At 42.2% G+C, this 22,702-nt stretch overlaps 1 protein-coding gene across 4 annotated transcripts in view; it reads right to left on the bottom strand.

The window, feature by feature from the left end:
• Window positions 1–22,702, bottom strand: part of glra4a (glycine receptor, alpha 4a) — a 55,168-nt gene that overhangs the window by 14,208 nt on the left and 18,258 nt on the right. For all 4 annotated transcript variants that reach the window (XM_072594866.1, XM_072594868.1, XM_072594869.1 and 1 more), the window contains exons 3-6: window positions 16,174–16,241; window positions 8,378–8,601; window positions 1,062–1,144; window positions 537–674 (exon numbers count right to left, since the gene is read on the bottom strand). In XM_072594866.1, the coding sequence (XP_072450967.1) occupies window positions 537–674; window positions 1,062–1,144; window positions 8,378–8,601; window positions 16,174–16,241 (513 nt within the window). The remainder of the gene's footprint in view (window positions 1–536; window positions 675–1,061; window positions 1,145–8,377; window positions 8,602–16,173; window positions 16,242–22,702) is intronic.

The following is a 22,702-nucleotide window of genomic DNA, read 5'->3' as shown; positions in this document are numbered from 1 at the left end:
AGAATTACATTTTACCTTGCTCATAAACTGCATGAATCCATGTATGATTCTGTAAATCTGCTTTTGAGCTTAGAACCAGTCTGCCCATTGTGGCACAGACAGTCTCACACAGGGCACCTCACACCTTCAATACATTATCTGGGCTGACATGACACCAATTGTTAAAGTTCACTTGACAATGTAACTTCTAAAAAGAAGTTTTGCGATTTACATATGAAAGAACTGAAACCGACATGGTCATTCTAAAAGATGAGAGATTTAACAAATAATCCAAGTCTTTTTCACTTACATCACACTGTAAACTTTTGCTATAAATTCTGTGTCTTACAACCTTTTACTCCACAAAAACAACCTGATGAAGGAGCAGCGCTCCGAAAGTTACTGTATCCAAATCAACCTGTTGGACTATAACCTGGTGTTGTGTGATTTTTAATTTTGTACATCCCAGTCCAACACCAGCATCTCCCAATCAGTTTAGCTCGAGAGACAATGCCTCTCTGTGGTGAATATCAGTTTCAGGGCCAGGATCTGCTCACCTGTGTTGTAGTACTTGGTGCAATATCCCAGGTCTTTCTCATCATTCAGGATAAACTGTGGCAGTGTTAAACCCTCCGCTACCTGGACTGACTCCTTCCCCAGCCACTGGAATATCAAATCATTCATTGTGTAACCAACTGGAGCCAGAAAGACAGAGAGAGAGAGAGAGAGAGAGAGAGTGAATAAAATGCCAGGTGCAAAATATGATAAAATGAGTGGCAGAGAGCTTTAAGAGGAGGAATTGTATATTTTATATCTTAGATCCATGCAGAGATGACAGTAGTTTCTAGATATGCAGAAACTTCTATTTACAAGTTTTATACAATTCTTTAAAATATTTGCACCATCATTCCAGCTCAGATTCTCGTGGGTTCTATGATACCTATTTACTTTGGTTGGAGTCAACACCTTGGCTTAACCAATCCAGCAGAGTGAGCATAGGGATTAGTTATCAAACTCACATTCGGAAGCACACAACAATTGAAACATATTGAGGGTTGTCAGCCAGGATGTGGAGTACTCACAGCTTTCTAATTGCATGGCACATGTCTGGACATCCATGGGGAAATTCTTCAAGTCCATGGGGCATGAGAGGATTAATGTGAGCCTGCAAGGCAACAGAAAATACGTCACTGCATCAGAACATTTGGGTTCTTGTTACGTTAATATCACAATGTGTCCTCGGGTTAATAAATAAGGACAAAGCAAATGTTGCAGAGATAGACCATTTTGGTACTGGGGGTCAAAGGTCAGGGGATAGAATGTGAGATTGCCTTCAGTCTCTGTAGAAAGGCTTGTAAGATACAAGAACATGTTCAAACAGAAAGAAGTTGCTTTACTTACACTTTTCATAGCCTAAGGATATCCAAAAGCACTGTATAATCAAAGAATTATTTCAAATGTAGTCATAGAGTCATAGAGTCATAGAGATGTACAGCATGGGAACAGACCATTCGGTCCAACCCGTCCATGCCGACCAGATATCCCAACCCAATCTAGTCCCACCTGCCAGCACCCGGCCCATATCCCTCCAAACCCTTTCTATTCATACACCCATCCAAATGCCTCTTAAATGTTGCAATTGTACCAGCCTCCACCACATCCTCTGGCAGCTCATTCCATACACGCATCATAGTCACTGCTGTAATGAAAGAAGCATGGCAATTGATTGTTGTTACTGTGCCACCATAGTCATACCAGATCATAGGACTGCTGTCTCACTGGAGAGAAACAACTGGTGGTGACTTAAGCTGAGGGCCATCATACCACAGGTGAGGGGAGAGGTTGAGAAGGACAGCCCTTCATGGTGACCTCAATCGAAGATGGGAATTGAACCCATCGTTTTTGGTATCATGCTGCTTTGTGAACAACCATCCAGCCAAATGTGTTAAGCTGCCCCCTGCACTTGATTCAAACAGTGGCAACTTCTACAAATAACAATGAGCAGTTAAACTGGTTTAGGTATACAGGTTAATAAACAAATATCGACTCAGGAGGACGGGGTGAACTCCCTGGCCACGGGATCCTTAATATCAATCTGAGAGGAGTAATGGGACCTGGATTTGATATCTCAGTGAGAAACCAGCAGTTACGACATTGTAGTGCTCCATCAGTCATGACATGCCCAGCATGCAGTGCAGCATTCCATCAGCGGTGTACTGGGAATGTCAGTGATGTTGATCAGTGTAAGTCCCTGGCATGGGCCATAAGCCCATGGCCTCAGGAGATAGTACTTAAAGGTGAGGCATAGGAGGCATAAACCTGTTTTGCAAAGACCTCTCAAATACTTGATCCTCAAAAAGAATAATTTAATACAAACTGATAACCAATGAAAGAGCCACATGTTAATTGGTCTCTTAGACTGGCAGCAGAGCACCTTCAATACATTAGCACCAACGCCTTGCATGAATAAACTACAGCCAAAAACTGAGAAATAGAATGCTTTATTGATCGATACATAATGAAATGTTTCTGAAAGGGTTAATGTTGGAGATTGCATTAAGCTTCAACCAATCTGATGGTTCCATACGAGTTTAGGTGGGGAAAAACTTGAACATTTTTGTATCTTCAAGAGGAAACACAGTTACCCTAGATCTCCTCATAGCCTTTGTATCAGTATTTATAATGTCAATAACTGACTATCTTGCAGTAAACTACTTCTTGCTCAGGACAAGGAACACCCCTCAGGCAGTTGACACATGACAGAGCACAAAAAGAGGAAAGAATCTAGAGCATAAGAAATATGTTCCACGTGACTGAGAAGAACCAATGGCCAACTTGCCAAAGTAGACTCAAGCAAAGTCAACAAGGCCAAAAACAGATTGAGAATGAGCTACCATTTACTGACATCGTTAAAGAATGGTCAGACCTGCTGTCCATTGAGCTGGCTGAGACCATAGACTTTGTATATCAATAGCATTTTATAATTATAGACAGCTTACCAATTATTCCAGTTTTCCTTCAGGAAGAGGTCCTGGAAAGGATACGCTGGGATACTTAGAGTTTGATATCTCAGTGAGAAACCAGCAGTTATGACATTGCAGTGTTCCATCAGCAGTGTACAGGGAGCGTCAGTGATGTTGGTCAGTCTAAGTCCCTGGCCCACCGTCAGGGCTCATCCTAACTCATTGTGAAATCTGCAGCTTTCAGAACTATAAAACAGTCCTATCATTACTGAAGAAAACCTAGGTGACAGAAAGCAGCAAAAAAAGATGGAAATGACGAGAAATACAATGAGCAGTAAAATCCACTGGAGCTCATTGATCAATCTTTAACTGAAATGTTCTAGCACCAACACAGCACCTGGTGAACAATGTATAAAAGTAGATTCAAATTTGATGTCATACAATAAACCAACCAAGAGGAACATTTCAGTTCGACATCTTCCAAGGAAGACTTATCAGTCACAGCGACAGAACTAAGTCAGCAGCAATCCTCAGGTAGTAAGGCTAAGGATGTGAATGTGTTGGGTTCACAAGTAGGTCAGCCTCATGAAGACATTCACCCTAAATAACAAGTTGAAGTAAAGAGCTTACACACTTCATGACAGATGAAACAGCAGATTAAGACTCCATGGGAGCCAACACTGAGGTGGGACAACCAATGCCCACTAATTCAGAACGTGTTCAAGAAAAAATTGCTTGACCCAGAAATCTGGGATACTGCAAAAACGAAAATATCTGTTTCAACAGAGCATGAAATTCATGAGATTAAAGATCTCCCAGTTGATAGAATGAGGCAATTAATTGATTCAGTAGGGAACAGTTCCGCTGTGAGAGAAGATGAGGTGATTCAGTGACCTTATCAGGAAGGATAACCTTGGTGAAGGACATCCAAAATATAAATTGTCCTCCAAGGCAGAGCAACTTTACAGATCAATTCTAGGATCAAGCAAAGTCGAAAGTTGTCAAGCAAAAGATCTTCCAAGTCTGAAGAGAACACATTCTGGAGGAATAGTGAAACCTCCAGAGCACTTGAATATGACAAATCAGAACCTTGGGAAATGGATTAGTGGTAAATACAATTATACACATGGATGTATTATATTAACTCTGGGACAAAGCTTAGGGTGAAGTGTTGTATAATGACTTCAGAAGGGTTAATGTTAGAGGCTGCATTAAGCCCCACCAATCTGAGGATGGCAAAAGGTGGTGGAATGGAAGGTAAAACAGCCCTGAATTCAAAAAAGGACAGACCTTAGGTCTCCTCACAGTCTTAATGACAATGTCTAGCTTACTCATGCCATTTGCACCTGATTGCTATCATGCAATAAGCTACAAGCTGCTAGTTTAGAAAGAAAAATAGGGGAAAAATGAAACAAGTTGTTAGCTGTTGATAGCAATGCACCTACAGCACTTGATGACAGCGGGTCAGAGGGTCAATGTGTTATCAATTGGTGACAAGTCCTAGTCACCTGGCACAGTTTGTGCTGAACATTTATATCTCTGAGGCACGCATGCTTTGTTAGATATTAACCTCCCTTTGCAGGGACAATATGAGTATAGCCTAGGGGTGGGGAACCTGCAGCCTTAAGGCAAAATGCGGCCTTCTAGGCTATTGTGTGTGGCCTTTTGAATGAATCCAAATTTTGCAACATTCACGAAAAATACTTTCTTGCTTTTCAACCGTTTATTGCTGCGAATCTACATTCTCCTACTTAACCAAAATCAAGACGTCCTTAAGGTCACAAATGACGGATACCCATCCAGAGGATCTGCTAAAACAGCAGACCTCCACGCTGCAACCAAATATTCAAATGCTTTCCTACAAAAAGCAGTCACAACAAAGTCATTAAAAGGTTAGTTAACTTTAGAATTAACATTTTCAAATTTTTTTTTAAGTTAGTACGTACATAGTAGTTAGATTTTTACAAAATAATGTGAATTTTAAAGAATATATAATTGAAGTTTCTTGGATGCGGCCTTATTAGATTACAACTAACATAATGCGGCCTTCCAACGTGAAAAGGTTCCCTACCTCTGGTATAGCATTTAAATGGCATAGATATAAATAATAAGAAGTCAGTCTCTATCGTAATCCAGATCTTTATGGGATCATGTTTCCAGTGCTTCACGGTGCCAAAAGCTTAATTAAAATCAGTGAGAATTGCATTTATACTTTAGTATCTTCGGGGAATTGTGCAACATCTTTCACACATGATTAATTACTCAGAGGGACAGTCACACTCATTAGTCAGATCATTACAAGAGCAATTAGTGGCACAGCAATCTCATAAACTGACCAGTGCCTTTAGGGAAGTGTACTAATCCAGGCACCACATCACTCAGATCAACATGGGATATCTAGCGTTCACTTAAACTTGGAGATTGGGCATCAATTTAAAATCACACCATGAGGACAGGTGCTTGAACAGTGCAGTGTCAACCTGGTATGTCACAGATTAGAAACAGAGTAATGCTGTCTCTGCACTGACCCCATCAAACACTTCCAGAACTGAAATAGCACAGGGTTAGATACAGAATAAAGCTCATTCTCACTGTCCGATCAAAATACTCCCAGTACGGGGTTAGGTATAGAATAGAGGTCACACTACACTGTTCCCATTAAACACTTCCATGACAGGGACAGCACAGGCTAGATGCAGAGTAAAGTTCCCTGTATGTTGTCCCCATCAAACACTCCCAGGACAGGTACAGCACTGTCCCCATCAAACAATCCCAGGCATATTATGCACAGTTTTGGTCATCCTGTTTGAGGAAAGACATAATTAAACTAGAAAGAGTGCAAAGATGATTTATGAGGATGTTGCCAGGACTAGTAGGTTTGAGTTATAGGGAGAGGTTGGCCAGGATAGGACTTTACTCCTTGGAACAGAGAAGAATGAGGGGTGACCTTATTGACGTGTGCAAAATCATGAGGGGCATTGATAGGATGAATGCATATTGTCTTTTTCCCAGGGATGGGGAATTGAAAACTAGGCTAAAGGTGAGAGGGGAAAGATTTAAGAAGGACCTGAAGGGCAACTTCTTCACTCAGAGAGTGGTGCGTAATCGAAATGGGCTGCCAAATAAAGTGTTTGAGGCAGGTACAATAACAACATTTAAAAACATTTGCACAGGTACATGAATAGGAAGGATTTCGAGGGACATGGACCAAATGCGGGCACTTGGGACTAGCTGAGTGGGCACCATGGTCAGCATGGACAGTTTGGGCTGAAAGCCCTGTTTCCATGCATATTACTTTATGACTCTGGATGACTCTACGACAATTACTCTCTGGGATTAGATACAGAGTAAAACTCCCTATACATTGTCCGCCTCAAACAGTCCCAGTTGAGTAACTGTAAGGTGTTAGATACAGAGTAAAGCTCCACCAATATTGTCCCCTCAAACGTGCCCCGGATAGTTACTGTAAAGAGTTAGATGCAGAGTAACACTTTCACCATTAAGCACTCCCAGGACAGATACAGCATGGGGTTAGGTACAAACTAAAGCTCTCACTGCTCTTTTTCTCTTTTAAATGGCAAGTAAAGCTACCTTATAAACTGAAAGCAAAGCTTCTTTTAAACTGACCCCCTCAAACACTTCCAGGAAGGGTACAGTATGTGGTCAGTGACGAGCTTCCTCTATTCTTTTAAACTGAAAGCTCCATCTACACAGTCCTCATCAAACACTCCCAGGACAGGTAAAACATTGGTTTAGATATGGGGTAGAGCTTTCTCTACTCTTTTAAACAGAAAGTCGACTGAACATAAAGTTGCTTTTGTCCTTTTAACCTAAAAATAAAGCTCCCCCTATACTTTTAATCTGAAAGTAAACCAAAAGCAAAACTCCCAAAAAAACTGTGCCGATCAAACACTCCCAAGATAGTGTAGTTTATCTGGACTTTAGCAAAGCTTTTGACAAGGTACCACATGGGAGACATGAGAAGGTTAAAGCACATGAAATTGAAAGAAGCCTGGTGAGATGGATCAAAAATTGGCTTAGTAATCAGATGCAAGGGGTAGTGATGGAAGTTAGTTGAAGTGACTGGAGGCCAGTGTCCAGTGGTGTAACTTCCCCCCCACCCCCCATGTGCCCCTGCAAGGCTCAGTCCTGGGACGCACTGTTTGTTATACAACTAAATGATACAGATAAAAACATGGGGGGAATGTGAAGCAGGTTTGCAGGTGACACCAAGATTGGCAGAGTGGTTAATAGCAAAGAAGATGGTTATGGGTTACAGGAAGATATAGATGGGTTGGTCTGATGGGCAGAGCAGTGACAGATGGTATTTAACCCTGATAAGTGCGAGCTGATGCCCTTTGGAAGAAGAAACAAGATGAGGGAGTATTTAATGAATGGCAGGACACTGGGTAGCTTAGAGGATCAGAGGGATCTTGAGGCAATTATTCACAGATCTCTGAAATCAGCAAAGCATGTGAATAGGATCATTAAGAAGGCATACGGGACACTCGCTTTCATCAGTCATGGCACAGAGTATAAGAACAAGGAGGTACGTTGGTGTTGTACAGAACATTAGTCAGGCCACAGCTGGAGTGCAGTTCTGGTCTCCTCACAACATGAGGGATGTGACAGCACTGGAGGGGCTACAGGAGACGCTCACTAGGATGTCGCGTGGGATGGAAAAGCTGAGCTATAAGAAGAGGCTAGATAGACTTGGATTGTTTTCTTCAGAGCAAAGAGGACGGTTTGGGGGGGGGGGGGGGGGGATGCTGGTGGAGTGTGTGATTGATGTGTATAAGATTATGAAGGGTATGGACAGGGTGAAAGCAGCTGCTCCCCTGGGTTGAGGGGTCAATCACGAGGTGGCATAGTTTTAGGGTAAGGGGCAGAAGATTCAGAGGGGCTTTGAGAAAAACAATTTCACTCAGGGGGTGGTGGGAATCTGGAATGCACTGCCAGGGAAGGAGTGGAGGCCAGAAACCTTACACCTTAAAAATAATTGGATAAGCACTTGAAATATCAAGGATATAGGACAAGTGCAGGAAATTGGGATTAGCCCACCTGTAGTGATAGTTTTGTTGGTGCAGGCTCAATGGGCCAATGGGCTTTTTCTGAAGAGTATGACTCTATGACTCTACAACAGAGTAACGTTCCCTTCACACTGTCCCCATCCAACACAGCCAAGTCAGAGACTGCACAGGATTAGCTACAGAGTAAAGTTCCCTCCACACTGTCACTATCAAACACAACCAGGTCAAGCACTGCACAGGGTTAGATACAGAGTAAAGTTCCCTCCACACTGTCCCCATTAAACACAGCCAGGTCAGGGACCGCACAGGATTAGATACAGAGTAAAATTCTCTCCATGCTGTCCTCATCAAACACTCCTGGGACAGGGTCAGCATAGGGTTAGGTGGACAGCTATCAGCCCTTACCTGATACTGTACAACACGTTGCCATTTTTGAAGATCCGCAGCAGTTTGTTGTCTGTTGTCACTGCGTGGAAGTTGGCCCCTTTCTCGTTGGCAAAAAACAGGTCTGGCTTCCAGATGGAGTCCAACATGGAAGGATCAAGGTCAAGGGAGTCATCGGGGTACTCACTGTATGCTAACCGAGGGTCATTCCACTCTTGCCGTAAGAAGACGTTGAGTCTATAATCCTGAGAGAAACAACAGGCAGTTTGATCCATCAATTCTATCGGAAGGATTATGTGAACTGCCAACTGATCACATTGTCTTGTATTCCCAGCTGAGAAACAGACCATTCTGCCAACACCCTGTGCTCCACATGAACCTCCTGTTTTTCCATTTCTCCCTTGTTTGTTTTTCCAGCTTCCCTTTGTAATGGATTATAATTGTTCACCTCAACAACTTCCTGTTGTAGGTGTTCCATATTATAGAATCATTGAATCATAGATCATAGAAGATCTATGTGTCGTGAGTTCATGGAATGCTCTGCCAGTAGCAGTGGTGGTCTCTCACTCTTTATGGGCATTTAAGCGGGCATTGGATAGGCACATGGAGGATAGTGGGCTAGTGTAGGTTAGGTGGGCTTGGATCGGCGCAACATCGAGGGCCAAAGGGCCTGTACTGCGCTGTATTCTTCTATGTTCTATGTTCTATGTTCTATCACAGAATCCCTACAATGTGGAAGCAGGCCATTAGGCCCAACAAGTCCACACCGACCCTCCGAAGAGTATCCCACCCAGACCCGTTCTCCTATATTTACCCCTGACTAATGCACCTAACCTACACATCCCTGAACACTGTGTGCAATTTAGCATGGCCAATTCACCTAATCTGCACATCTTTGGATTGTGGGAGGAAACTGGAGGACCCGGAGGAAACCCACACAGACACGGGGAGAATGTGCAAACTCCACACAGACAGTTGTCCGAGGCCGGAATCAAACCCAGGTGCCTGGTGCTATGAGGCAGCAGTGCTAGCCACTGAGCCACTGTGCCACCCTAATCATTGAGCTATACAGTACAGAAAGAGGCCAATCAACCCATCGTGTCTGTATTGGCTCCTGAAAGAGCGACCCAGCAAGTCCCATTCTCTATGATTCTATATATCAAGCTCTATCTTGAAAGCTCATCTGGAATCTGCCTCCACCACTCTCCCAGGCAACACATTCCAAATCCTAACAATTCTCTGAGTAAAGAAGTTCCTCCTCATTTAACTCCTAGCTCTATTGTTGACAATACTGAAGTTGTGATCTCTAGATACTGACGTACTAACTAGTGGAAACAGAATATTTCCACCCTGTCAAAATTGTTCATGGTTTTGAACACCTCAATTAGACCACCTCTTAGTCTACAAGAAGAATAGGGCCAATTTCTACAATCATTCCTTAGATCTAAAATCCTTCATTCCTGGTGTCATTCAAATAATCTCCTTGAAGTCTCTGCAGGGCTTAAACATCCTTCTTTAAGTAAATGCCCAGAGCTAAACACAGAATTCCAAATGTGGTCTGATCAATGACCCAGAGAGGTATAGCAGCAGTTCCTTGCTTTTATACATTATCTCTACTCTCTTGCTTTCAACATTTCTACTGAGTTTCTGAAACATCTTCTCTGCAACTACTTTACAGAAGTCTTTTCGAATTTTAAAGAGCTCTCTCAAATAACCTGGCCTATTCCCGAGACATGAGTCCTGCTTGTTTAGTCTATCCTGCCCATTCCTCTATGGGTCAATTCTACCTGTCCTGTTCTCTTGTCCTACATGAGCATAAAACAGAAATGGACACAGTGACCTTTCCCCCTTGCCTCTGGGTCACTGTTGCCCACGGTGGCCACCCTTTTTCAACTACCCCTTCACCATCTGATACTCTCCGCAAGCAGCTCGAGTCCAATTTCTTTTGTGTGTTCAGAGGTCTACGTCAACCTTGCTACTCAACAGATCAAAGTAAATGAGCCCACAACCTGACAATCACAGGATCCCTCACTGACTGCCAAGTTGGTCACAGTCAATACAGAACCCAGGCTTGGGCTGGGGTGTGGCATGGTGTGAAGGAAAGAGAAATTAAAGCAGAAGCAGCATAAAGTAATGGGACGGTTAGATATGGTCAAGCTTTCGGACTTGGACAGAGAGGAGGAGACCAGTCAGTCCATTGGCTGCCATTCTGGGCTTGTTTGCTCTGATAGACTTTTTCGACTCCCAAGAGAGGGGAGAGAGAAAGGGAAAGAGAGTGGTGCAAATGGGGAAAGATAGGATGCTGGGACATTTGCTTGCTTGCTTTGGAATTTGGTTGGAAGCCATGACAAGATGATGACAGAAACTTGGTGCTAAATCTTACCTGGAATAATGGATTTGGGGGTGAGTTTCCCAGACAGCTTATACTCCAATAGGTAATTTATCTGTTCCATGGGACTTTTCACAATCCCTCTGCTCCCACCAGCCTGGACTATATGCCTACTTCGCTGAGGCCCTGATATATCCCCTCTAGCCACATCCTCTTGACTACCCTCCTGATTCCAAAACTGGCTATCCATTCTGTCTAGATCTGACTTCCCCCACCAGATGGTTTTGAAGGTAGTATTCCTACGTTTGCGCTAAAAGCTCTGAGTTCAAGACTTACTCTAGACTTGGTGGCCCTAGAAACGTGGAAAATTGGAGCAGGAGTAGGCCATTCAGCCCTTCAAGCCTGTTCCACCATTCAATAGGATCTTGGCTGATCATCCAACATAGTACCTTTTCCTGACTTGTGTGCACACTCATTGATCCCTTTAGCCCTGAGAACTAAATCTAACTCTTCTTGAAAACATTCAATAGTTTGGCCACAACTGCTTTCTGTGGTAGAGAATTCCATAGGCTCAATACTCTATGGGTGAAGAAATGTCTCTTCGTCTCAATCCTAAATCGTATACTGCATATTCTTAGACTGTGACCCCTGGACTCTCTGGTCATCAGGAACACCCTTCCTGCAATTACCCTGTCTTCCTGTTGGAATTTTGTAGGTTTCTATGAGATGCCCTCTCATTCTTTTACAATACAGTGAATATAGTACTAACCGATCCTATCTCTCTTCACGTCTTTACTGCATACCAGGAATCAGTCTGGGAAACCTTTGCTGCACTCCCTCCACAGCCAGACATGCTTCCTCAGATAAAGAGACCAAAACTGCAGGCAAGGTGAGTCATAACACAGCCAAACAGCCACCCTGTAAATCCCTCCATTAGGTGACTGTACATGGAAAAATTCCTGATGAGGCAGTCCCTTGTGATGACTGCAGTGCAATGGCCTCTTTATGTTCAATGAAGACTCCCTGTGGAAGATCTTGATCTGATGGATTACCACATGCCCAAATACCTCTCCAGCCTAGATGGATACATTGACCTTAACACCAACAAATGCAGCAGAATGCAAAGCATCAATGTTGGGTTCCAGTCCCTGAAAACACTGATGGCAAGAAACTCAGCAAGGTAGCCATTTTGTGGCACACAGCAGAATACAGAACAACCTCGATTATCCGAACAAGACAGGCAGGGAGTATTTTGATCGGATAACTGAGAGTTTGGATAACAGATTGTTTGGATAATGGATAGCGTTTTTACGGGACCTCGATAATTTGTTCAGATAATCCAAAATTTGGATAATTAAGGTTGTACTGTATATCTCTTCACTTTAACTCTCACATGAACATTGGAGATTTAAGATGACCATAGCTGTGTCTGGAAGTGGGTGCACCCTGCTGACTTTACTCTGTCCCTGGTGGGTGCAGACGGAATCCTCACAATGTGGAATCAGTCCATTCGGTCCAGTAAGTCCATACCTACCCTCTAAACAGCATCCCACCCAGGCCCATATCCCTATATTTTCCCATGATTAATCCACCTAGTCTGAATACAATGGACATTTCAGCACGGCCAACCCACCTAACCTGCACATCTTTGGATTGTGGGAGGAAACTGGAGCACCCAGAAGAAACCCACCCAGACATGGGAAGAATGGGCAAACTCCACACAGACAGTAGCCTGAGGCTGGAATCGAACTCAAGTCTCCTGGTGCTGGGAGGCAGCAGTGCTAACCACTGAACCATCGTGCCTCCTTGCTGCCATATTTTTGTGAAAGCTGAACTCAGAAGAGCCAGCAGAAATACACAGCAGTGTCAACCCCAGGGAATTTGTGATCGCAGCGATCACTGCTGTCCTGTGAAGATTCAAGTTTTCATCATGTGACTTTATCCAAAGACATTAAATTCCAGGGGAAGGAATTTGTAGTCTGACTGAACCCAGATATTTGTCATTTGCATCTGATGTGACTTTGTCAGAAGCCAAGCTTGGAAGACAAATTAAACACGTCCAATTGCTCAAGTGGCTGTGGGTGACCTCCCTGTAGCCCAGATGGGTCAGCTTGTGACACCCTTCCCCTGTGTCAGATTAACCTGCTGATATCAAGAGAGCTATTAGCAGAGTGTTTACATCACTTGCCTTGGTTAACACACAAACAACAAAGGCTCGAGAATAAGGTGTTTTTCAGGTTGGAAAAATATAACAAGGCTCAGTTCTCAGCCTCAACTATTCACAATATCATACAGTCATCAAATCATAGAGGTTGACAGCACAGAAAAACGTCCCTTCGGCCCATCAAGTCTGCACCCAACCAACCACCCAACTATTCTCATTCCATTTTCCATCACTTGCCCTATCACCTTGTATGCCTTAGTATCTCAAAGGACAAAGAAAATTACAGTCGAAGGGTGTGGTGCTGGAAAAGCACAGCTGGTCAGGCAGCAACCGAGGAGCAGGAGAGTCATTCCTGATGAAGGGCTTATGCCCGAAATGTCAACTCTCCTGCTCCTCGGATGCTGCCTGACCGGCTGTGCTTTTCCAGCACCACACTCTTCGACTCTGTTCTCCAGCATCAGCAGTCCTCACTTTCTCCAAAGAAAATTACAGCACTGGAACAGGCCCTTCAGCCCTCCAAACCTGTGCCAATCCAGATCCTCTATGTAAACCTGTCGCCTATTTTCTAAGGATCTGTATCCCTCTGTACCCTGCCCATTCATGTATCTGTCTGTATACATCTTAAATGGCGCTATCATGCCCACCACCTCTGCTGGAGACGCATTCCAGGTACTTACCGACCTCTGCGTGAAGATCTTTCCACACATATCTCCCTTAAACCTTTCCCCTCTCACCTTGAACTCGTAACCCCTTGTAATTGAGACCCCAATGGGAAAAAGCTTCTTGCTATCCACCCTGTCTACACCGTTCATGATTTTGTCGACCTCAATCAGGTTCCCCCTCAACCTCCTTCTTTCTAATGAAAATCATCCTAATCTACTCAGCCTCTGGTCATAGCTAGCATCCTCTATACCAGGCAACATCCTGGTGAACCTCCTCTGCACCCTCTCCAAAGCATCCACATCCTTTTGGTAATGCGGCAACCAGAACTGTACGCAGTATTTTAAATGTGGCTGAACCAGATGGCCTGCCAACTCTTGTACTGAATACCCCATCCGATGAAGGAAAGCATGCCATGTGCCTTCTTGACCACTCTATCAACCTGCGTTGCCAGCTTCAGGGAACAATGAACCTGAACACCCAGATCTTTCTGTACATCAATTTTCTCCAGGGCTTTTCCATTTACTGTATAGTTCTCTCTTGAACTGGATCTTCCAAAATGCATCACCTCACATTTGCCCGGATTGAACTCCATCTGCTACTTCTCCGCCCAACTCTCCAATCTATCTATATTCTGCTGTGTTCTCTGACAGTCCCCTTCACTATCTGCTACTCCACCAATCTTAGTGTCTCAAGTGCACAGCAAAATACTTCTTAAACATTATGAAGGTTTCTGTCTCTACCCCTTACAGGCAGTGAGTTCCGGATTCCCATCTCCCTCTGAGCAAAAGAAGACACCTCCCATCCCCTGTAAACCTCCTTCTCTTTTCTCAAATCGCTGTCCCCTGGTCACTGATCCCTCCACCAAGGGTAAAACCTTCTTCCAGTGTAGTCTAGCTATGCCCTTCATCGTTTTATGTACCTCAATCATGTTCCCTCTCAGCATCTTCTTCGAGGAAAATAATCCGTTTGTCCAATCTCTCTTCATAACTCAAACTTTCAGCTCAGGGAACATTCTGGTAAATCTCCTCGGCACCCTCTCCACTCTTATCACTTCCCTCCTATAATATTGATTCCAGAACTACACAATACTCCAGCTGTGCCCTAAAGAACATTATATACAATTTCAGCATCATCTCCTTGCTCTTAAACTCTATGCTTTGGTGACTTGCAAATATCCCTTCTTAAGCACTTTACCTACCTGTCCCGCTACATTAAGAGACCAATGTACATGCACACCAAGGTCACTCTGATCTTTGGTGCTTCCCAGGGCCCGGCCATTCATCATGTATTCTCTTACCTTGTTTGCCCTGCCCAAGTGCAGTATCTCAGACTTATCTGGATTGAATTCCAATTGCACTGAAGAGCCTATCTAACCAGCCTAGTAATGTAAGGCTATCCTTCTCACTATTTACTATCTATAATGACTTTGAGGACAAAGCAGAGTGTAATGTACCCACATTTACTGATGATATAAGAACTGATGGAAGACATGTTGTGATCAGCACACAAAGCATCTGCAAGGGGCTACAGATAGATGGAGCAAAAACTTGGCAGATGGAGTTTAATGTTGGGAAGTGTGAGATCATGAGCTTTGAGAGGAAGAATCAAAAGGCAGACTATAATTAAAATGGAGAGACTCCAAAACAAAAGTGTAGCACAAAGGGATCTGGACATTCTTGTATGTGAAACACAACAAGTTAGGAGCAGGTGCAGAAAGTAATGAAGAAGGTAAATGAAATTTTGGCCATTATTGTTAGGAGTTGGAGTTTAAAAATAGGAAAGTCTTGTTACAGGGTATTGGTGAGGCCTGACCTGAAGCACTATGTACAACGTTGGTCCCTGCGTTTTAAAAAAAGGATGTATTGGCATTGAAGGGAGCTCTAAAGAGATTCAAAAGATTGATTCCTGGGATGAAAGAGTTGACTTAATAGGAACTACTGAACAGGTTGGGCCTGTATTCATTAAGAGTTTAGAAGAATGAGGTGATCTTGCTGAATCAGAAAAGAGGGAGCTTGACAGGGTTGATGTTGAGAAGGTGTTTCCAATCGTTGGGGATAGCTTGAAGTAGGGGATGTTGAGGAAGTCTCAATTGAAACCATGATGCAAAATAATTTTTTCTCCCAGAGGGGAATGAATGTCTGATATTCTGCACTGCGGAGAGTTGTAGTCACTGAGGTATTTAGAGAGACAGCAGGTTGTTGACTTGAAGTATTGAAGAGCTGAGCACTATGAGGAGTTAGCATTAAAGAGACCTGGGGCAGATCAGCCATGATCTTATGGAATACAGTGCATATCTGAGCGGTCCAATGGTCTACACCCACTCCCTTTTGTTTTGCTATGGTTTAGATTTTCCCAAAGGGATAAATATTGGAAAACACTGGGTTAAAGTCCCCTACCTTCTTTAAAATGTGCCAAGTAATCTTTTATATCCATCTGAGAGAGCAGGCAAAGTCTCAGTTTAATTTTGTGCATGTAAGATACAACTTCTGGCAGCACAACAAGTCAAACCCAAAACTTGGAGTGTCCTCTTCAGGGGAAACCACTCAGTGCAAACCTGTTCTTGCAAAGAAGGTGATTAAAGTAGAGCAGGGCAAGAGCCGGTGAAGTAATCATTGCCACTATCTCACACAATTGAAACAGATAACCCAGTCCAATGCTCACCATGGTCGTTTCAGTCACTGAACCAAAACTGTTAATGAAAATATTGCAAGTGACATTCACTGGAGGACCTGGAAAACAAAGAATACAATAGTTAGAGGAGTAAGAAAGAGACACTGAAACGGCAGGGGGTTGACAATAAGGAACAGAGAGGGGATGAAGGTAAGAGACAGTGAAACCAAGGCAAAGAGGGAGAATGATAGAAAGCTGGACTAAGGGAGTGGGTATTAGGTGAAAAAGAAAGAAAGCAAGGGCAAAAGAGATAGAGGCTAGAAGGAAAGAGTGGTCAAGGGCAAGAGAATGATAGTGAGAGTGAGCAAGTGCTAGAAAGCAAGGTTAGAGGTGAGAGAGAAGGTGAAAGAAAAAGATCAAAGTTGAGAGCATGAGAGAAAGAGAGGATGAGAAGGGGAGTGAGAAATGGTGAGAGTGAGCGAGAGCGCAGGATGAGGGCAAAAGGGAGAGCATGAGAGAGAAAGGGTAAGAGTAAAGAAGTGTGTGAGAAAAGAGGAGTGGGCCAGAGAGTGTGAAAGGAGAAGACTAAAGCTGTGACAGAAGGTGAGTTAGGGAGAAAGGCTAGACAGAGAGAGCAACGAGGAAGGGAAAGGCAGTCAGAATTAGGGGTGTGACAAAAAGAGAGTAGAAGAGAGACAGAGAGACAGAAATAAAAGAAGCACAGACAAGTATATAAAAGCTCAAGAGATCAAAAAAGAGGTAAAGATGTTAAGGCAGATGGACAGAGAGAAGGTGAGAGACAGATATGCTTCTCTTCTGCACTGGTTAGGAAGTAGCACAGACTGCCCACTTTCAATAGCTTAGTGGCTCATTGTATGGCAGATATGGATGCATTTTGCAATATTTGTTTATGATTAGACATCACTCAATCTATACAGCTTCTGGCAATTACATTTACACATCAATGATATGTTCCACCCAATTTAAATGGGAATAAGAACCTTCTTATATTTTCAGTCCACCTGATGAGGGATTCCTACATGGTGTAAATCATCAGGGCAGAGACACAGCCATTCAGTGCCACCTATCCAGAAGGCAGTATGAATGAGGGAGGAGAGTGGAGAGGAGATTGATATTACAATTCTGGCAATTTACTGCTGAGGTAGCACCAGTCACAATCAGATCAATAGGATTTCCCAGTTCACTGGGGGTCTAAAGTAGGGTGAGTGTTTGGGACAACTTCACCACAATAATAAAGTCACTGTAAGTGTCTCTGAGTCCTGAAGCCTGGTGTAGCAGGAGATTGAGGCACTATGATCAGCAAAAGGTAAAGCATAGGCCCTGGGATTCAAGAACCACAGAGTCTTCCAGCACAGTAGGAGGCCATTCTGCTGGTAGTGTGCACGCTGGCTCTTTGAGGTCATTCACCTGCTCTTTCCACATAGCCCTGCTACTTCTTTGCCTTCCAAGATTTGTTTAGAAAGCACATTCCCACTATGTAGCATATAATTCTTAACATGTTGCTGGCTTTGATCAAGTATCTTAACTTTGTGCCTTTGATCATAAGGCTAGAGGAAATAGGAGCAGGTGTTGAGTTCTCTGTCCTGTTGTCTGCTCCACCACTCCATATGTCATGGTATTAAAGAGTTGAATTGAATTTAATTGAATTGAATTAGGTTTATTGTCACATGCTCACAAGTGTCATGAAAGATTTACAAGTCACCAGTTAGACCATCGTCTTTGGTACAAAGGTACCTAGCTACAGAGTCTTAGTCACAAAGCCGAAAAATAAGGAAAATATAGTTAATAATTTCTTATTTAAAAAGCAGAAACACAGTTAACAGTTCAACACCACAGTCCACAATCACATGGTCATGGTGGGTTCACACTCCTCACATTGGTCATAGTGTTAGGTGCATTAGTCAGAGGGAAATGGGTCTGGGTGGGTTACTCTTTGGAGGGTCGGTGTGGATTTGTTGGGCTGAAGGGCCTGTTTCCATACTGTAGGTAATCTAATAATAAAAAAAACAAGGGTTCGACCTTCCCCACGCCCCACTGCCCTGGGCTGCCTACTCCCATTCTTGCCACCCACCTCCTCATGCTGCCTACTCCTGAGAGGGCATGAAAAAGAAAGGGCAGGGGTAAAAAAAACTGAAGATGACCATATAAGTGTGCAATAGAGGGCAGTTGGCTGAAATGTCTGATTTCCTGTCTCAGTTCTAGTCTTTTACCCATTTTGCATATGGCTTGATTGAAAGAAATCTGTCTGTATCAGATTTAAATATACCCATGATGAATCAGCCACAATCCTCTGGGATCAAAAATTCCAAAAATTCACAACCCTTTGAGTGAAGAAATTTCTCTTTGTCATTATTCATCCTTTATCATGTGACCTTGCCCTGTGATTTAGCTGCTCCTGACCAGCAGAAATAATCTTTCAGTCTGTAGCCTGTCAAGTCCCTTCAGAATCCTCTATGGAGTTTAGAAGAATATTACACTTCTTCTAAACTTCAGAGAATGCCAACCCAATTAAATCAGAGAATAATCCTCTTATCCCAAGGTCCAACTGAGAGAACCTTCACTGAACTTCCTTCAAAGCAAATATACTCTCTCTGAAATATAGAAACCAAAACTGTTTAGATATTCCAGATATGGTCTCACTAAAGCCCTGTACAATCATATCAACACTCCCTTATTCCTGTATCCTAGTCCCTTTTTAAGAAAGGCCAGTGTTCCATTTGCTTCCCTAATTGCTTGTATGAAACATTTGTTAATTTTCTGTTTTTCATGTGAGTACACTCAGGTCCATACTGAACTCATGCTTTGAAATCAGAAAATGGCGTTAATGAAGTGAATGGGGTTAAAGGCTGACAAATGCTCAAGGCTTGATGGTCTCCATCCTGGAGTACTAAAGGTAGGGGTCTCAAAATGTTAGATGCATTGGTGATCATCTTCCATAAAGTTAGGAGCAGTTCCTACAGATTGGAGAGTGGAAACTGTCACCTCACTATTTGAAAGTGGATGGAAAGAAAAAAACCTGTAGACAGTTAGTCTTGTATCAGTAATGGGGAAGATTCTCTAGCCTATTATTAAAGACCTGATAACAGAATATTTGGAAAGCATTAATGGGACTGAACAGAGCCAGGCTGAGTTTATGAAAGAAAAATTATGATTGACAAATCTATTGCAGATGTTTGAGGATGTAACTAGAAGAATAGATGAAGGATAATGAGAGGATGTTGGGTATTTGGATTTTCAGAAGGCTTTTGATCAGGTCCCTCATAAGAAGTTAGAGGGCAAAGCTAAAGCATATGGGAAAGGGGATAATATACTGGCATGTATCGAGAATTCGTTGACAGACAGGAAACCAAGAGTGGGAATAAATGGGTCTTCTTTCTGAGTGGTAGGGAATGACTAATATGGTGTTGCAAGGATCAGTCCTTGGGTCCTAGCTACACATGGTACATGACCTGGATGAGGAAACCAACAGCAACATTTACAAATTTTCTGACGACATAAAACTGGGTGGGACTGTGAGTTGTGAGGAGAATGCAAGGAGGATTCAAGGTAATTTAGACAAGTTGAGTTAGTGGGCAAATACATGCCAGATGCAGTACAATGTGGCTAAACGTGAGGCTAGACACTTTGGGTGAAAAAAATACCAGTTTTCCTTTACCAAAAGGAACAGTACTATTTAAATGATGATATTATTGGGAAATGTGGATGTACAAAGGGATCCAGGTGTCTTTCTACACCAGTCAATGAAAGTAGACAGGCAGGTGCTGCAAGCAATTAGAAAGGCAAATTGTCCTTCACTGCAGGAGGATTTGAGTTTAGAAGTAGATACGTTTTACTCTGGTTACACAGGGTATCAGTGTGACCACACCTGGAGTATTGTCTTGGTCTCTCTAATTAAGAAAGGATATACTTGCCATTGCAGGATTGCAGTAGAGATTCACTAGGCTGATAACAGGGATGCTGACAGGACTGTCTGATGAGGAGAGATTTCTTTGACTGGCGTATTTTTCCTCGAGTTTTGAAGAATAGGTTGGAACTGATTGAAACATATAAAATTCTCACAGGACTGTGATGTAGGGATCACATTTTCCCTGAAAATGGAGACCAGAACCGGAGATATAATCTTTGGATACAGGGTAGACCATTGATAACTAAAATCTGAATAATTTTCTTCACTCCAAAGGTCGTGAACTTGTGGAATTCTCGACCATAGAAGACTGTGGAGACATTAAGAGAGAAGATCAGCTCTGATCACATTAAATGATCAGGTAAAAAATGTTGAATGACTTACTTCTCCTCCCAGTCTCTTAGCAACCTCCTTGCATTTTGTTCGTAACTTAAATTTTCAAACTGCTATATTTTGTTAACAAAGCTGGACAATTGTTCACAATTCTTGGTCTCTTTACCTAGTATTAAATATAGTTGTGACTAGCTAAGGCTCTTACTATTCATTTTGTTATATTCCTGACTACTTTTACATTTACCCTGTTTTAATAAAAAATTGTTCACTCTTTGTTGGTTTCCAAAACATGTCCAATCCTAAGTTTTTTTTACTTTTGTTTGCAATATTACGAGCTTCTTATTTTAATCTAATACCATCCTCAACTTCTTTAGTAAGTCAGTGGCAGGCCTCTCGAACTGAGTTTTTGCTTTTCTAATTTAATGTATTTTTGTTGAGCATTATGAATTAGTTCTTTAAATTTTCACTTTATTTATTATCATACAAATTATCTCAGCTCTTTCCTCTTACTGACAAATTTGCTTTACTTAATTTTAGAGTTCAATGTTGGGGTGGAAGTAAGTCAATTTTTCAAGCTTAATATGGAATTCAATGGTATTACAATCACTTTATCCCCATTAATCTTTAATTACGAGGTTGCTAGTTAACCCTGCCACGTTGCATAATTCTTGGTGCAAAGTAACTTTATTACAAGTTGGTTCCAAATGTAATTATTCCAGGAAACTGTCACAAAAGCCTTCTACGAATTCATCTTCCAGGCTATGTTTTGTTAATTTGATTAGCTCAGTCTACATGAAGGTTAAACCCCCACATAATTACAATGTTGACTTTGTTGCAATCTCTAATTATTCAAGTTTGATGCTTTCTTCAACAGTAGAACTACAGTAAGGGGGCCAGAAAGTACTTCCACCCAGAATCATTGTTATTCAAAATCTTCAGCACTCATTCATTCTCCCACCAGCAGAAATAGAATATTCTCGGAGGAAATTAGAAATTTTGAACATCTCTGTTAAATCTCGCAATAGCGCTGGACAAAAATCCCAATTTCTCAAATCTCTCCCTTTAGATAGGCTCACTCATTCCTGACACCATTCTATACACACTTTACTGTCATGACATTGTTCCTAAAGTATGAATACAACAGTGCAGCTGAGGCTTAGCATTCTTGCTTTGTATCTCCATTGCTTTATTAATAAATCCAAAGAATCTGTCTACTTTGTTTTTATCAGCTTTCTCAACTTATCCTGCCACATGCAAAGATTTGTGTACATACATCCCCAGTTTATGATCTTACTATTTACTTGATATTGCTTCTCTTCCTTCTACTGACCAATACGCCTCTCTACAATTCCCTTTATTAAATTTCATCTGTTATATGTCTACACATTTCACCAGAGGGCTATATCCTCCCAAAGTTTCTTACCTTCTTCCTCATTATTTACTATATTTTCAACTTTTGTGTAATGTGTGGGCTTTGAAGAGATGTCCTGTATTCCCAAACTCAGATCATTCATATAAATATCAAAAATAGCAGTGGTTCTAATATTCACTTTGGAAATATATCACTATATACTTCCTTCCAATGTGAAAAACAGTAGTTCACCACCATTCTTTGCTTTCTATCTCTTATTTGTTTCCTGTATCTTTAATCTCTGGACTGAATTTTGCCAATAAGCATACTGCATTGTATCTTTTCAAATTACTTTGAGAATTGGCTTGACAGTAGGAGACAGTAGGAGGTGGTGGTGGAGGGTTGTTTTTCAGACTAGAAGTTTAGGTCTAGCAGTGTTCCGTAGGGATTGGTGCTGGATCCATTTTTTGTTTGTCATTTATCTCAATGGTTTGGATGAGAATTTAGAAGGCATGGTTAGTAAGTTTGTGATGACACCAAAATTGATGGTATAGTTGTCAGTGATGAAGGTTATCTAAGATTACAAAGGGGTCATGAACAATTGGGATAATGGACTGAGGAGTGGCAGATGGAATTTAATTTGGATAAATATGTGGTATGACATCTTGGTAAAACATACAAGGGCAGGACTTTACGGTTAATGGCAAGGCCCTGGGTGGTGTTATCAAACCTAGGGGTTCACGTTTATAGTCCTTTAAATGTTGCATGATAGATAGACAAGGTTGTTTAGCATGCTTGCCTTCATTGCTCAAACCATTGAGTAAAAGAGTCAGGACATTATTTTGAAGTTGGACAGGACATTGGTGAGATCACTTTTGGAACACTGTGTACAGTTCTGGTCACCCTGCTATAGGTAGAATATCACTGAATTGGAGAGGGTTCACAAGGATGTTGCCAGGACTGGAGGGTTT

Source organism: Chiloscyllium punctatum, chromosome 25 (genome assembly GCF_047496795.1).
Source record: "Chiloscyllium punctatum isolate Juve2018m chromosome 25, sChiPun1.3, whole genome shotgun sequence".
In the NCBI taxonomy this organism is placed as follows: Eukaryota; Metazoa; Chordata; class Chondrichthyes; order Orectolobiformes; family Hemiscylliidae; genus Chiloscyllium; species Chiloscyllium punctatum.
The sequence above is the reverse complement of the archived record's forward strand: the minus strand, read 5'-3'. Positions and strand labels throughout refer to the sequence as shown.